Source organism: Peromyscus leucopus, chromosome 11 (genome assembly GCF_004664715.2).
Source record: "Peromyscus leucopus breed LL Stock chromosome 11, UCI_PerLeu_2.1, whole genome shotgun sequence".
Lineage (NCBI taxonomy): Eukaryota > Metazoa > Chordata > Mammalia > Rodentia > Cricetidae > Peromyscus > Peromyscus leucopus.
In genome coordinates, this window is record NC_051072.1 from 31,290,385 (window position 1) to 31,303,605 (window position 13,221).

Genomic DNA, 13,221 nt, shown 5'->3' on the forward strand with positions numbered 1-13,221 from the left:
GACAAGAATTTTGAACTTCACCTACTGAAATAAATATGCTTAAAGAGAACCACAAACCTCTTAAAGACACAGACAAAACATTACAAATACATATTCTTTCAAGGGCACAGGGTTCTAATCCTTCAGTATGATCCTGGACATATTCTGTAAGTTTAGAAATCTAGTAAATGCTCATATGCATACATAACCATGAATGACTAATAATCAGTAAGGATAGACAATAGAACTTTGAGACTATGTTATGTAATATATATGCAACCATACCCACATCTGATGTACTTTTCTATTGTGTACTATATATATATATATAAAGCTTCCTACTGTCTTCCTCAAAATTCATTTACATGGTTTTATGCATTTACTCAACAAATTAAGCAAATTATTGCTCAGAACAAAGGCCCATTAAAAATAATTGTTGAACCTATGAATGGCATCTATTAAAAAAAAAGAAAAATACACTGGTTCTGATTATATAGATATGAATATATATGAAAATATATAAATCACATAACTTTTTAAATCCTATCAATATGTCTTCTCAAAGGGGTGTAATTTAATAGGTAAAGTTCAAATATTCTGCAATGACGGTAAGTGCATCTGTTCTAGAAACAATAGAATGGCTGGGCAGTGGTGGCGCACGCCTTTAATCCCAGCACTCGGTAGGCAGAGCCAGGCGGATCTCTGTGAGTTCGAGGCAAGCCTGGTATACAGAGCGAGATCCAGGACAGGGACAAAAAAAAAAACTGCACAGAGAAACCCTGTCTCAGAAAAAAGAAAAAAGAAAGAAAGGAAAAAGAAACAACAGAATGATATAAGATATTGAGGATCACTTTTTGCAAATTTTCTAAACTTCTTTGGCTTTTAAGAAAGGTTATGTTATAGCCCAGGTGGGCCTTGAACTCACTATTTAGCCAATTCTGGACCTGAGCTTCTAATTCTCTTAATGCCACATCCAAGTTACACGTGTGCTCCATCATGCTGCACTATTTTTTTTTTTAATTCTTGCAACATATTTCTAAATAGCCATTTTTCCAGACCATTAATTTGACAATAAAAATAAAATGGAAGAATTTAGCAAGTTATGATTCATCTTACTTGGCTCATATGTAACATTTAATTGATCTGCAATAAGATCCCAAATGTTTCAATTATGCCATTTTTCTATGAAAATGAAGATTAACAGGAAGCAGTACATGGAACACGGTGCTATTTGAATTTTCTCTAAAATCTATTTCTAAATGTTTGGCACTTTGTTATTTAATGCCAACTATACCATGCTATGAAAATTGGTATATCTAAACAATTTTGCAGGAAGAGGGTGAATTAGAAGTTTTCTGATGTTAATTGTCTCATGAGTAGACCTATTTCACACAGCCCACAGAAAACATGCCACTACCCAGTAGGCATTCTGCTGTTCAAGTGCCTATGAAAGTAATAAGAAGAAAATGGTTGCACAGTTTAAACAATGAGAAGTTCTTCTATCCCACGGCCCTTTGCTTAGTAAATTCTGAACATCGGTGCTGAATAAAAGGCTCAGTAGTTAAGAACGTTGACTGCTCTTCTAGAGAACCTGGGTCCTATTCCCAGCCCCCAAATGGATTCTAACAACCATCTTTAACACTTGTTTCAGGGCATCTGACACCCTCTTCTGGCATCCATGGTCAACAGAAATGCACGTGGAACCACAGAATGTACTTAGGAAATATTTTTGTTTCCTTGGCTCATAATTCTGTTTTAATTTTACTTTTGTAATAATAACTAAACATAGAAGGTATTAACTGCCCAACATAATCTGCTAATCATAAATGTACATATATAAATCATGCATAGTGTATGTATGAATAAAGAGACAAAAATATGCATCTTCTTCAAAATCTTGTGAGTTCCATGTATTATTTTTTATCATTTTGTAATTGAAGAAACTTAGACTCTCAGTCACTAAGGTTTTAAACCCCAATATTTATCTCAAAATGTTAGTAACCCCATAGGTTTTTTGGGGGGCGTGAAATAGAATTAAAAGATTATCAGAACATACAAGTCCTGCTCCGTTTCTGCTCTTGTCCATGCATGCTTCCCAAATTAAACCACCCTATTTCTTTTAGCATTAACTCGTTTTTCAAAGAGAAATCAATTTATTGACTCTAAACAGCGTTCACTTCCATTTATAGAAGTTGAAAATGTAGCTTCCTTTCGCCGACAAACCCACATTTACCTTTATCCTGCCCTCTCACAGTAACTGGCCCATCATTTTCAATTAAAATGTGGCAGGTATTACTGACTGCTGAACAAGGCAAATTTGATTTTTCACTGTATTACAGATATTTTATTCACTCTGGAATTGATAAGGGCTCTTTGTTATACTATATATCCAATTATTTTACAAATATTTGTATAAAAACTAGAAACATCTGATTTTGAATGATGTATAAAATACTTATGATATCATTTTTGAAATGTTGATGTCTTTTTTTCCTCCTCAGTCTCTGTCTGCTTCCCACCCTGGGTTAATCCAGTCGCCTTCACTACCACTCAGGCATATTCCTGTTTCTTTCCTTGAAAGCTCTTTGTGAGGTCTCACTTCCCACCTTGCGTGTCTACCTAATGTTTAACCAAACTCCTTGTTTTTCTGGAGCATATTAACTAGTAACACTGCAACAAAAAAAAATGGTTGCATGAATGATTTTGTTGTACTAATTTCAAATTCCAATTTTCAGCCTTTACTAATTCCATACTTATATTCTGGAATTTCTATTGGTATATTTTAATTTTAAGAATTAATTCTATATTTTCACATAAAGAATATATATTTTACATATTCTACCTTATTTTCCCCTTTTGTCTTATTTTGGAGCAACTTCTTACATAAATTCATTTGGTTATTTCTTTCAAGATTTATTTTATGATCATTTTATGTGAATGAGTATTTTCCATGCATGGATATATGTACACCACACACATGGCTGGTGCCCATGGAGAATAGAAGAAAGCTTTGCATCCCTAGGGGCTAGACTTACAGATGTGAGTCATATGTTGATTCTGTGAGCCAAACCCGCATCTTCTGCAAGAGCAGCCAGTGCCCATAACTGCTGAGCAGTCTCTCCACTTCCCAAGAATAATTGCTTAATATCTTACTTTTTAAAAGCACTGTAATTATTGAATGGATAAAATATCTCTCTGAGAATATCATGTTGCATTAGTAATTTTTCATTTTCCTACTGTCTCTGTCCTTTGAACTTTATTTTTCTGTTTATTTTTCTTTCATAATGGAGACTTAGAGTGAAAATTTTGGCAACATTTTTGCTCTCGGCTATTAAACAATGCTATGCCACAAAATAATTACAACCTCCATGGATATATGTGGAGCTTTGGCAACATGATTAGTTAATAAACAAGATTTTGCAATGTGTACCTATCATTAGAAGTATTTTTCTCTAGTTCCCTGACTGGGAAGAACTGACGTGACTCCAAGTATGCTAATACTAGCACTGAGAGTTCTCCATTCACTTAGGAAACCCTTGTTTAATCTGCTTGCAGCCTGGCTTTCCTAGAACTACTTCTAAACTGGTCCAAGTCTCTATCTCTTCCAAAATTCACTGGACGAATGACTGTGGACATGAAGCATTTTCTTCACCAGCTGTTTCCCAGAACACTTTAAGATCTTCTATTCTCTGCTGCTTCTTCATTCTACTCATCTGTGTATATAAGTATATCTTCATATTATTTTTGAGTCATTTCAGGAAGGAGGAAGGATAAATGATTAGGTCAATTAATCATGTTTCCCTGGAAGTTTAGGGAATTCTTTATGCTGGCATCTCATTTCTTATTGGGTGAGGATTGAAATGACAAAATTAAGATTCAAAAAGTGACGAGTGCCTGACCCAGTTCTCACTGTCTGTCTATGTCACTGTGTCCACGCCATGAAATCTTTCTGCCTTTTCATCTCTTCCTTTCTACACTGGGCAGCAAATGTAATGTTGGGGCCCCAAGTTGAAGGAACAGTGGAAACAAGATTCCAGGTTCTGTTATGGGAAAACACAGAGCTTTTGCTGCTCTTATCTAGATTTACTGACTCCAAGATTCATGGTGCCTTAGTCCTACCATGGAATGACTCTTTATTCATTCACCCAGCAATTATAAATTGAAAGCTACTATACTGACCAAGCAATAGTACTCTTACGAGAATTGAAACAATATCACTTCGCAAAATCATGTAAAATGCAAGGAAACTCATATCAGTACTACTGATTGTTAATAAAAATTAATGTCTGTCAACACAAGGATAGATAAATCCAAGGCATCATACCTATAAAATGGATAATATTCAACTAAAAAATAAAAATAAAAAAATAATGTATTGAATGTGCTTGGTGAACCCTGAAAATAACAACATGTTAAGTGAAAGAAGCCAGTAAAATATAAATACTAGATATTATTTGGGCCCACTGACAAGAAATTACTAGGATAATTTCTGCAAAACCATCAACAGAAAAATAGATAGTGATTGCTTATTGATGAGGAGGTATGGGAGAGAACACACAAACATTACTGCTAATGAACATGAAGTTTCTTTTTAGGGTGTCAAATGTTCTAAAAGTCATTCTGATGATGGACACACAACTATGTTAATTTAATGAAAACATTAAATTTTATACTTCTAATTGACAAATGGCAAAACACATAAAGTAAGTCTCAAAACACTTTTAAGGGGTCACCTAAAAAGGTTTGAGAGGAAAAAAGAGTCAGTATATGCATTTTTATAACATGGGCTTCAAGAGTTTTTATTGGCTTTTTTAATTTTTCTTTGATTTTTTTTAGTTTAAGAGAAAGAAAGAACATGAAGTTAGGTTGGTAGGAAGAAGAAAGGGTCTAGAAGGAGTCAGTGGACAGAAAATAATATGATGAAAATAAATTGTATTGAATTCTCAGAGAATAAATTTTAAAGAAAAAACATTAGGAACACAAAATAGAATAAAACTGTTAAGAAGACAAGCAGGGCTAAAATTTTGGTGCGGGGACATGCACAAAAGTAATGATAAATTCTGTGGGAATAAGGATCCTCAAATGAAAACAAAGACCATGATGATGATACAGGTCAGAAACAGACTGAATGTGGACATGTTATTAAACTAAATTCTATGTAGAGAGTAGAAACTACTAGCTATGTGGTATGATGAAAGTGGGAGAATATCAGAAAACAATGTGAAATTTCACATGAAAATCTCTGTAGTAGGCAATACCTAAGCTTGTTCTAGAAGCTGAAACTATCAGAGTGGCTGGAATTCAGGGAGGGGGGAGGGAGAGGGGCACCAAGTCAATGAGTGGTGTGTGCTCGGGCTGCATGTAGTTCAGCATTTTGTAACCATGCAGGGTCTTGTATTATTAGGAGTGTAATCAAATACGTTGTGAGAGAAATGGAAAATTACTTGTGATTTTCAGGAGAATTACAGCATTATTCAGTTTACAATTTAAGATAATTTTTATCTCTGCAAAATGGTGATTCTGGGCAGTGATAAAAGCTTGCCCATATTTTAAGAGGAAAGTCAGACCAGGGAGACTGCATCATTCTTGCCATTTTAAGAAATGTCTTAACTGGTATCAGTATTACTTGGTAAAATCAATAGTGCAAAATGCCTATAACCAATAAGTCTATTCTATGAACTTTATCAATAATACAATAAAATGCACAAACATGTTGGTTGCTGCACTAATTATAATCCCTAAATATTTCAAGCAAATCTGTAAGTCCAAAACAGATAAATAGTTGCTAACTTTGTATGTGGTTAGTTTTATGGTTTTTGTCTTTGTTTTAAAATTACACAAGTCTTGAAAATAAAGACTACACAAATAAGATTCTTGCCGGGCGGTGGTGGCGCACGCCTTTAATCCCAGCACTTGGGAGGCAGAGGCAGACGGATCTCTGTGAGTTCGAGGCCAGCCTGGTCTCCAAAGTGAGTTCCAGGAAAGGCGCAAAGCTACACAGACAAACCCTGTCTCGAAAAAAAAAAAAAAAAAAACAAAAAAAAATAAATAAATAAATAAATAAATAAATATAAGATTTTAAGATGTAAGTTCAAAGCATGCACAACTGGTTTAAGTGAGTGATCAGTGATTAGGTTAAACAGAACACTATGATAATATTAACTAGCAAAGATGAAAGGTTCGTGAAATCAATTTCTCTTCAGCCAAAGTCAGGTTATAAGTATCAGATAAATATTTAACTCACAATCAATTTCTACATTTTTGTTTACATGAACATAATAGTATATGCATGCCTTTTAATTGTATACCTATACCTTTTGAATAGCTTGTATTAAAGATGCAAACCATAACCAAACTATAACCAAAGAAAAAGAGGAGAGAGGCAGAGGAAAGGAAGGATTGTAAAGGTTTGTTATATTCCATGGATGCTATGACTTTTTTTCTGGAAAGCCAGTGGTACGCAGCCATTAAAATTTCCTGTATACATTTGGGCAGCACTGATTAGACTCGGTGGAACTAAAAAGAAAGGGGATCTTGGGAGGGGGCATGCTGGGATATGGAAGGGTTAGAGAAAGGAAATGGAGGGTGAAATATGATTGCATTTCACTTATATATGTGTGAAATTCTCAGAAACAAAAATATACAATTTAAAAACAAGTCCTACAAAAAGAAAGGTATTTTTAAAAAGAAAATTACTCAGTCTATGTGAAAATGGGTAGGTTCTTTTTTCTGCTAGGAAGACTTTTTCCTTCAACACCACTGCCCTGCCTCTTCTCCTAAAATATGGTGCCAGCGTAATTCATAGTCTGGTGTTCATTTACAAAGAATAAGAACAAAATTTTGTCACAGACCCTGAAAATATTCAATAGTCTTCATGCACTCCTAATTTATGTACTTCCCGTGCATTAATGCACATTCTTAGTGCTAACACTATACTTATAAGGGACTATATTTGAAAGGCTTCACATTAAGTTCAATATCTATTGCTAAGCTATGACATGAATTATCTGAGAAACATAAAAAGCCTACCCTGAATGGGAAGGAGATCACATGCAACTTACATAAAGAACATTTTGCTGGTGCCGTGCTTACAATGGGAGAGAGATTCACTGAGTGCAAATATGCTGAATTACAGATCCTAAGCTGTGTCCCACTGGTGATGATGTCTTGGTATGTGGGTTTTGTTAACGCAGATACAGTTGAATTCAGCACAGTTAACTGAACATATAATGAAATTAGTAATGTCTTTGTAATATATGTAAATTTTGTTACTATTTAACTAACCAAGTTTGCAGATGGTAAATATAATGGGTATAATGTCCATATCTGTTTCTCAATTTATAGCAAGCCCTCAAAAGCATTCTTAAATTAAAATTTATTCAGGAAAATTGAAAATTATAACATTTGAATTACTATAACTAAAATATTTATGTTTCTATAATATTTAGTACATGGCATTTAATTTCCAAACATTAAGTAAAAGTTTAAGTCATGAAATATAGTAAAGAGGCAGCTTAATAAATCCATAGCTTAAAATCTTTTAAATATTTATTTAATTTGGCTCACCACTGACATAATCTTTATAAAAAACTTTGTTAGATCTAAAGATATAGAAAGATCCACCCAACATAGAAATAAATTTTTCTGAATTATTCTGGCTCTGTTGATATGGGAAAACAGACACAACTGAGAGAATGCAGTGTGCAGATACTGTGAGAGTAAGCTAATTAGAACTTGAATCCCAGAAAGTTGAATTGTTTTCTTGTGAGGCGCTCCTAGAAATAAATGGTCTCATTCTGATGAACTGGGGAATGGGGTTGAAGCCTCCCTTCTCTAATGAGCATGTCAGTGACCTCTGACATCAGTAGTCATGTGCACTGTGAGGTAGACACAGAAAGGGGGGGGGGGGTGCTGTTACCTTCAGAAAGTGACATCTTATCTGGAGTATTTACAACACAGTAGGCTTTGCTACTAATGAAAAGTGAAAATCAAAATACAGCACACACACACACACACACACACACACACACACACACACACCCATGCCTGCTCCCTAACAAAGGGCAGAATGTCAGCTGGCTTCTTCGTAGAACAGGGATGATTTGTTTAAATGAGCCATTGTGTAAGCATGGGCCAACAGAGTAACATCAGAATCCCTAAAATAGAAAACATTATGGTAACAAGTTTTTTCCAAGGTAAGTTGTTCTCATAATGAAATCATTCATTGTGGTAGAGGATAACTTAATGAGAACTTGGCTAGCATGTCCATGGCTCTGGGTTTGACCCCTAGCAAGACACAAACACCACACACACACACACACACACACACACACACACACACACACACACAATAGGCAACACATACACATACAAAAAAAAACCTTGAAATTAAAAAAAAAACATAAGTACCTGCCAATATTTCCCCAGCCTTGATGACTAAAATCACAGAAAAAAATATATATATAATTCCTAGCTTCCTCCTCATGATTTCTTACAGTACTGATATCACTGGGCTCTTCTTTACTCCCTGAAGGTTCCTACCATCGTCCTCTCCTGAGAAAGAAAGGGAAACGCAGAGCCTCTGCCCTAATTACACTGGCAGTGGATGACTACTACCCGCTAGACACAGAAGTAGCACACTCCGGACTCTAGTGAGCAAAAGAGACACTAGCTAGCTGTCTGAAAGTGTCAGCAGGAGCACAACCTCACCCTAGAAGGAAGTGAAAAGGGATCTAGCCTGAGAAGTCATCCCGAGATGGCAACCAGAATATTAGGCACAGTGTTAAACCATAGCATGTCCTGGAGAAAAGTGTCACGCTACGCTCTGCAAAGTTGGCATGGGTAACAAATACAGAGGAAACTCTCCTGGAATCCTAGATAACTATGTAGGTGCTATGGGAAGAATCCACTTTGTTTTGTGACTTTCCAAAACCAGTTCCCTTCCATGGAAATATAGTCTTAAGTGTTACTGTCTCTGTTAGGAGATTAATAAACTTAAGTTTGAAAATTTAGTAATTTCAGCCAAACACTTCCCTTAAAGTACTTCCTCAGCAAAGGTCTGAGATGAGCCTATCAAAAACAACATTATCCAGCATCCACTGAATGCCACTTGAACATTGAATTTTGCCTGATTTGGGTTGTGAGTTTAGCAACTACATTATCTTGCATGCCATAGGTTTTGGAAATGCTTGTATTTGGTACCATGACTATGCAAAAATACTAATTAATAATGTCTTCTGAACCCAACTAGGTACAATAAGAACAGGATGACCTCCTTAGCTTGTCATTTTTAGAAAACAAAGATATATTGTAATTCTTCATTTCAATATTTTTTTCAGATATCTTCTATCTAGAAATTTTAAATAATCATGATTGTTTGGCTTATTGCTGCCATGTTTCCACTGGTGCAAGGGCAAGCAAGTCCCCCAAACTGGAGCAGAGTTTGTGAGTACATAGCTAACTTCTTCGTCATCGTTCACTTCTGTGAAGTGCAGGATGAAACTGAATCATCCTTGGTTTCACTTCCCACCTTTGCTCAGCGTTTGCTTCTCTTTCACCAGATTTTCTTGGGGGAAATATATAGAAACCTTTAGTTTCACTGATCCATAGATTGGACATATGATTGTAATTCATGGAAAGCTGTCATATAGGCTATATACTTTTAGGAAAAAAAAAGTAAATGCCGGGGAGAATTTAATCATTTGATACGTGCTACTGTTTTGAAAAACACCATCATTTTCCTATTGATGAATAAAAATGTATCTGATTAAATATGATTTCAAGTAAACAAAGCTTAGCATTTTTTGCATGTTGTCGTTGAATGTCATAGATTGTTTTTGGAATATAACTCTCATTTTTTTATTATTAAGACTGTTGGCTGTTTTCTTGCAAAGTTTTTTTTTTTTGAAATTTATACTACTGTTTGGATTATATTCCCATAGAGGACTCAAAAAGAGGTGGTATCCGAACCTGATTCCCACTTGTAAAATTCTAAAGACTGTAACAACCTAATTTGCTTTAAATGGAGCAAGATCATCTATGAGTTTGCCTTTCCCAGTACCTTCCTCGCAGATGAAGCATATTTGATTACTCAGGAGGTTCTTTCAGCCTGAAAATTCTTTCAATTGAACTCAATGATCTACAGACAATAAATGTCATTAGCTATTGTAAGCCCTTCAATAGGATTTTCCTGTGTTTTTTGCAAATAAGCATTTCTAAATTAATTTTTTCCTAAAATCTATCCACTCCGTGCACAAGAAGAGAGACTGCTGGTTTCTGAGGCAATAAACATCTCAGGGAAGATGGACAGTCGGCTCCCCAAGCTTTGTTTGTTGGGCTGTATTCGGTAGTTAACTTGATTCAGAACTGTGGACAGCTCCCTCCCTCCCATGCATACACTTTCGGTAATCTTGGTCAATTTCTGTACACTGCTGGAAGTAATGCTTTTTGTTGCTATGTTTGCTTTGCGATTTACCGGGAGCCTAAACTCTCAGTGTGCACATGAACTCCTTTCCTTGTTGTGTCTTCCCCTTGTTCGAACAAATCAAACAAACAAACAAGTGTATCATCCGGAGTTACTAGTTGAGGATTTTTAGAAGGAAGCTCTCTCTGCTTGTGTTCAGAAGCAGCGTGTCACTCTAATAAGAGGATCTACTTCACGACCTTCATTTGTCAGTCTCTAAACGTGCTTATTAACCAAGTGAATACTTGGGCTACAAATAAGACCAGGGAACTCATATTCATTTTCTCCTGCTGACAAGCTCTGCCCTTCCTCCGAGACTGGGAAACTGGAAAGACATGTCTGAAATGGATTTGTAGTCAAGGTCAAGAGCGGGTGTCGTCGCTCTATTTCAGGAAGGGGGGGCTCTAGAAACGCCCCCCTGTCTCTGTTTCGGGAACTCGAAGCTTCCTGTCACGCTTCTGCCCAGTCGGGCAGCAACTGGCTCCGCTGAAACCTCAAGTCAGACTACCCAAGCGCAAGTGTCCTTCCTGTGCCTGCCAGCCACTGATCTGGGGGAAACGCAATGGTGACAAGAGTGCCTATAAGCATAAGAACAACAGATTAACACTCCCAGGGGCGAGAGTGGCAGGAACAGCTAGGACCTGTGAGTCACTGTCTCCAGTTTCCTCATCTCCAGAATCCCAGAAGCCTCTTTTTTTTTCTCTCTTTGAGGAGCAGCGCTAGCAAGGATACCTGCCCTAGTCCTAACTCTCCCATTACCGAAGTAAAACTTTCCCTAGTGTAACTTAGACACCTCGCGTCCAGGGGTCATAGTGGCCTTCTTCCCTCCTTGTCTATCCCGCGAAGTTTAACAGGAAAAGGGAAAGGGCCTCGCTGACGCTCTTGGGGAATAAGAAACTCCCTAACCCCAAACCTTCCCGGGATGGAAACTAGTTGAAGAGTAGAGTTGGCTAGTTTGAGTGGGGAGCCACGGGCAGCGCGGCCACGCCTGCCCCGCACCCCGCTGCGAGTCCCCGGGGCGCCCCTTCCCAGGGGCGGGGTAGGATGCTGGAGGGCGCGCCTGGGGGCGGGGAGGGGGGGGAGAGCAGGGTGGGGCGACGCCAGGGAGCCCTCACCTGAAGTCACTGTACGGGTGGATAATCCAGAAGCCTGCAGTTTTAACCCTTTCCTGCTCCTTCTCCACCGCCTTCTGGCTGCCGAACATGCGGAGGGAAAATTTGTTGACCCCGGGCTGCAGCATGGAGGTGAACTGCCTCTGCATGAATCCATACTGCCGCCGGGGTCCCTCCGAATCCTCGAAGCTGCCGGCCGGCTCCTCGCCGCCTCCGCCGTCCACCTTGAAGCACACGGAGTTGCCGTGCTCCTTCCCCGCCGCGCCGCTCCCCGGCGGGGTCCCCAGGCGCTTGTCGGCCACCGCCGGCCCCGTCGCGGGCGCCTTGGAGGGGAAGACGCTGTTGCCATCGTCGCGGCTGTTGGACGCGGACTTGGGCTTGCCGCCGCCTTCCATGCCCGGAGGAGGACGCGGCTGGCGACGGCGACGGCGCGGGCTCCAGACTCTCTTCCGGGGCTCGAGGCCGAGGGGCAGGGGCAGGGGCCGGAGCCGGCTGCCCGAGAGCCCGGCTGCCCGTCGCGGCGGCGGCGGCGGCGGCGGCAGCTGCTGCTTCCCGCCCGCCCGCCCGCCCGCGCCGCTGCTCAGCTGCGCGCCTGGCTCCCGCCGCCGCCGCTGCCCTCAGTGGCTTGCGCTCCCGGGCTCCGCCGCGCCTGGTGCTGAGGCTGAGGATGCAGGCGCGGGGCGAGGCTCCGGCTCAGCACCCGCGCGCCAGCGCCGCCCCTCGGCTGCCCCCTGCCGGCCGCCGGCCGCCTCTGCCCGCGCGCGCGCCCCACCGCCGCCGCCGCCGCCGCCGCCGCCGCTCTCCTGCTCCACTTCTGCCCAGCGTGACATTGAACTCCCCGGCCCGCCCGGACGCCTATTTGTATGTCTGGAGAGAGATGCTCGCTGAGTGTGGGTTTGCAAAAATGGGAGGGGAGAAAAGGACGGCGGGGGGTGGGGGGGGGGCGGGGGGGAACAGGGAGGGAGGAGGGAGGAGAGGAGGAGAGGAGAGAGAGAGAGAGAGAGAGAGAGAGAGAGAGAGAGAGAGAGAGAGAGAGAGAGACTAAGCAAGCAAGTTGCGTCCAAACAGCCTAACACGAACCACCTAAAACTCGCGGAGACACTGTTTGAACGCCTGTTGGAATGATGTTACGGATGGAGAAAGGGGGCGGGGGTCAGGCTAATTCCTCACCCTATAAATTCACTTGTAACGCTGCATGGACAAGGAAACACACTGGAATTTTTCAAGGATAATAAAAATGAAGGATGCACGCTGAGAAATAAATTTCGTGAATAGAACGGAAGGAGAGAGGGACAGAGGAGAGAAGGAAGAAGACGGGAGGGGGGGAATAGAGGTGGGGAGACACACAACCAGCAAATAGATCTTTGTAAACCCCGGGTAATCAGCTGCCTGGGGCTTTGCAGATTAAGGATCTGTACCTAGGGACAGGCAACTGACCTCCTTCTACTTATCCTGTTTATTATCACACAGCTCCTTAAGCAGGCATGGGATTCCTTTCTAGAAGGCCACTGGCATCAACACATATGTGAGCAAGTCTGTCAGCCACCACTGCTGGGGGGCGGGGGGAAATGTGTAAGAGATAAGTGGCCTGAACTGACCTTCTTTAAAGATAAGTCTTACAATCAATAACCACACAGAGAGATAAATGTGCCGGTCTGTGTTCAGCAA

The 13,221-nt window shown here is 40.2% G+C and overlaps 1 protein-coding gene across 1 annotated transcript in view; it reads right to left on the reverse strand.

Moving 5' to 3' along the window:
• The window catches only part of Hcn1 (hyperpolarization activated cyclic nucleotide gated potassium channel 1), a 384,202-nt gene extending 372,132 nt beyond the window's left edge, over nucleotides 1-12,070 (reverse strand). The window contains exon 1 of the mRNA XM_028885374.2: nucleotides 11,557-12,070. Coding sequence (XP_028741207.1) covers nucleotides 11,557-11,948 — 392 coding nt within the window. The 5' untranslated portion in view covers nucleotides 11,949-12,070. The remainder of the gene's footprint in view (nucleotides 1-11,556) is intronic.
• Between the last annotated feature and the right edge of the window lie 1,151 nt (nucleotides 12,071-13,221).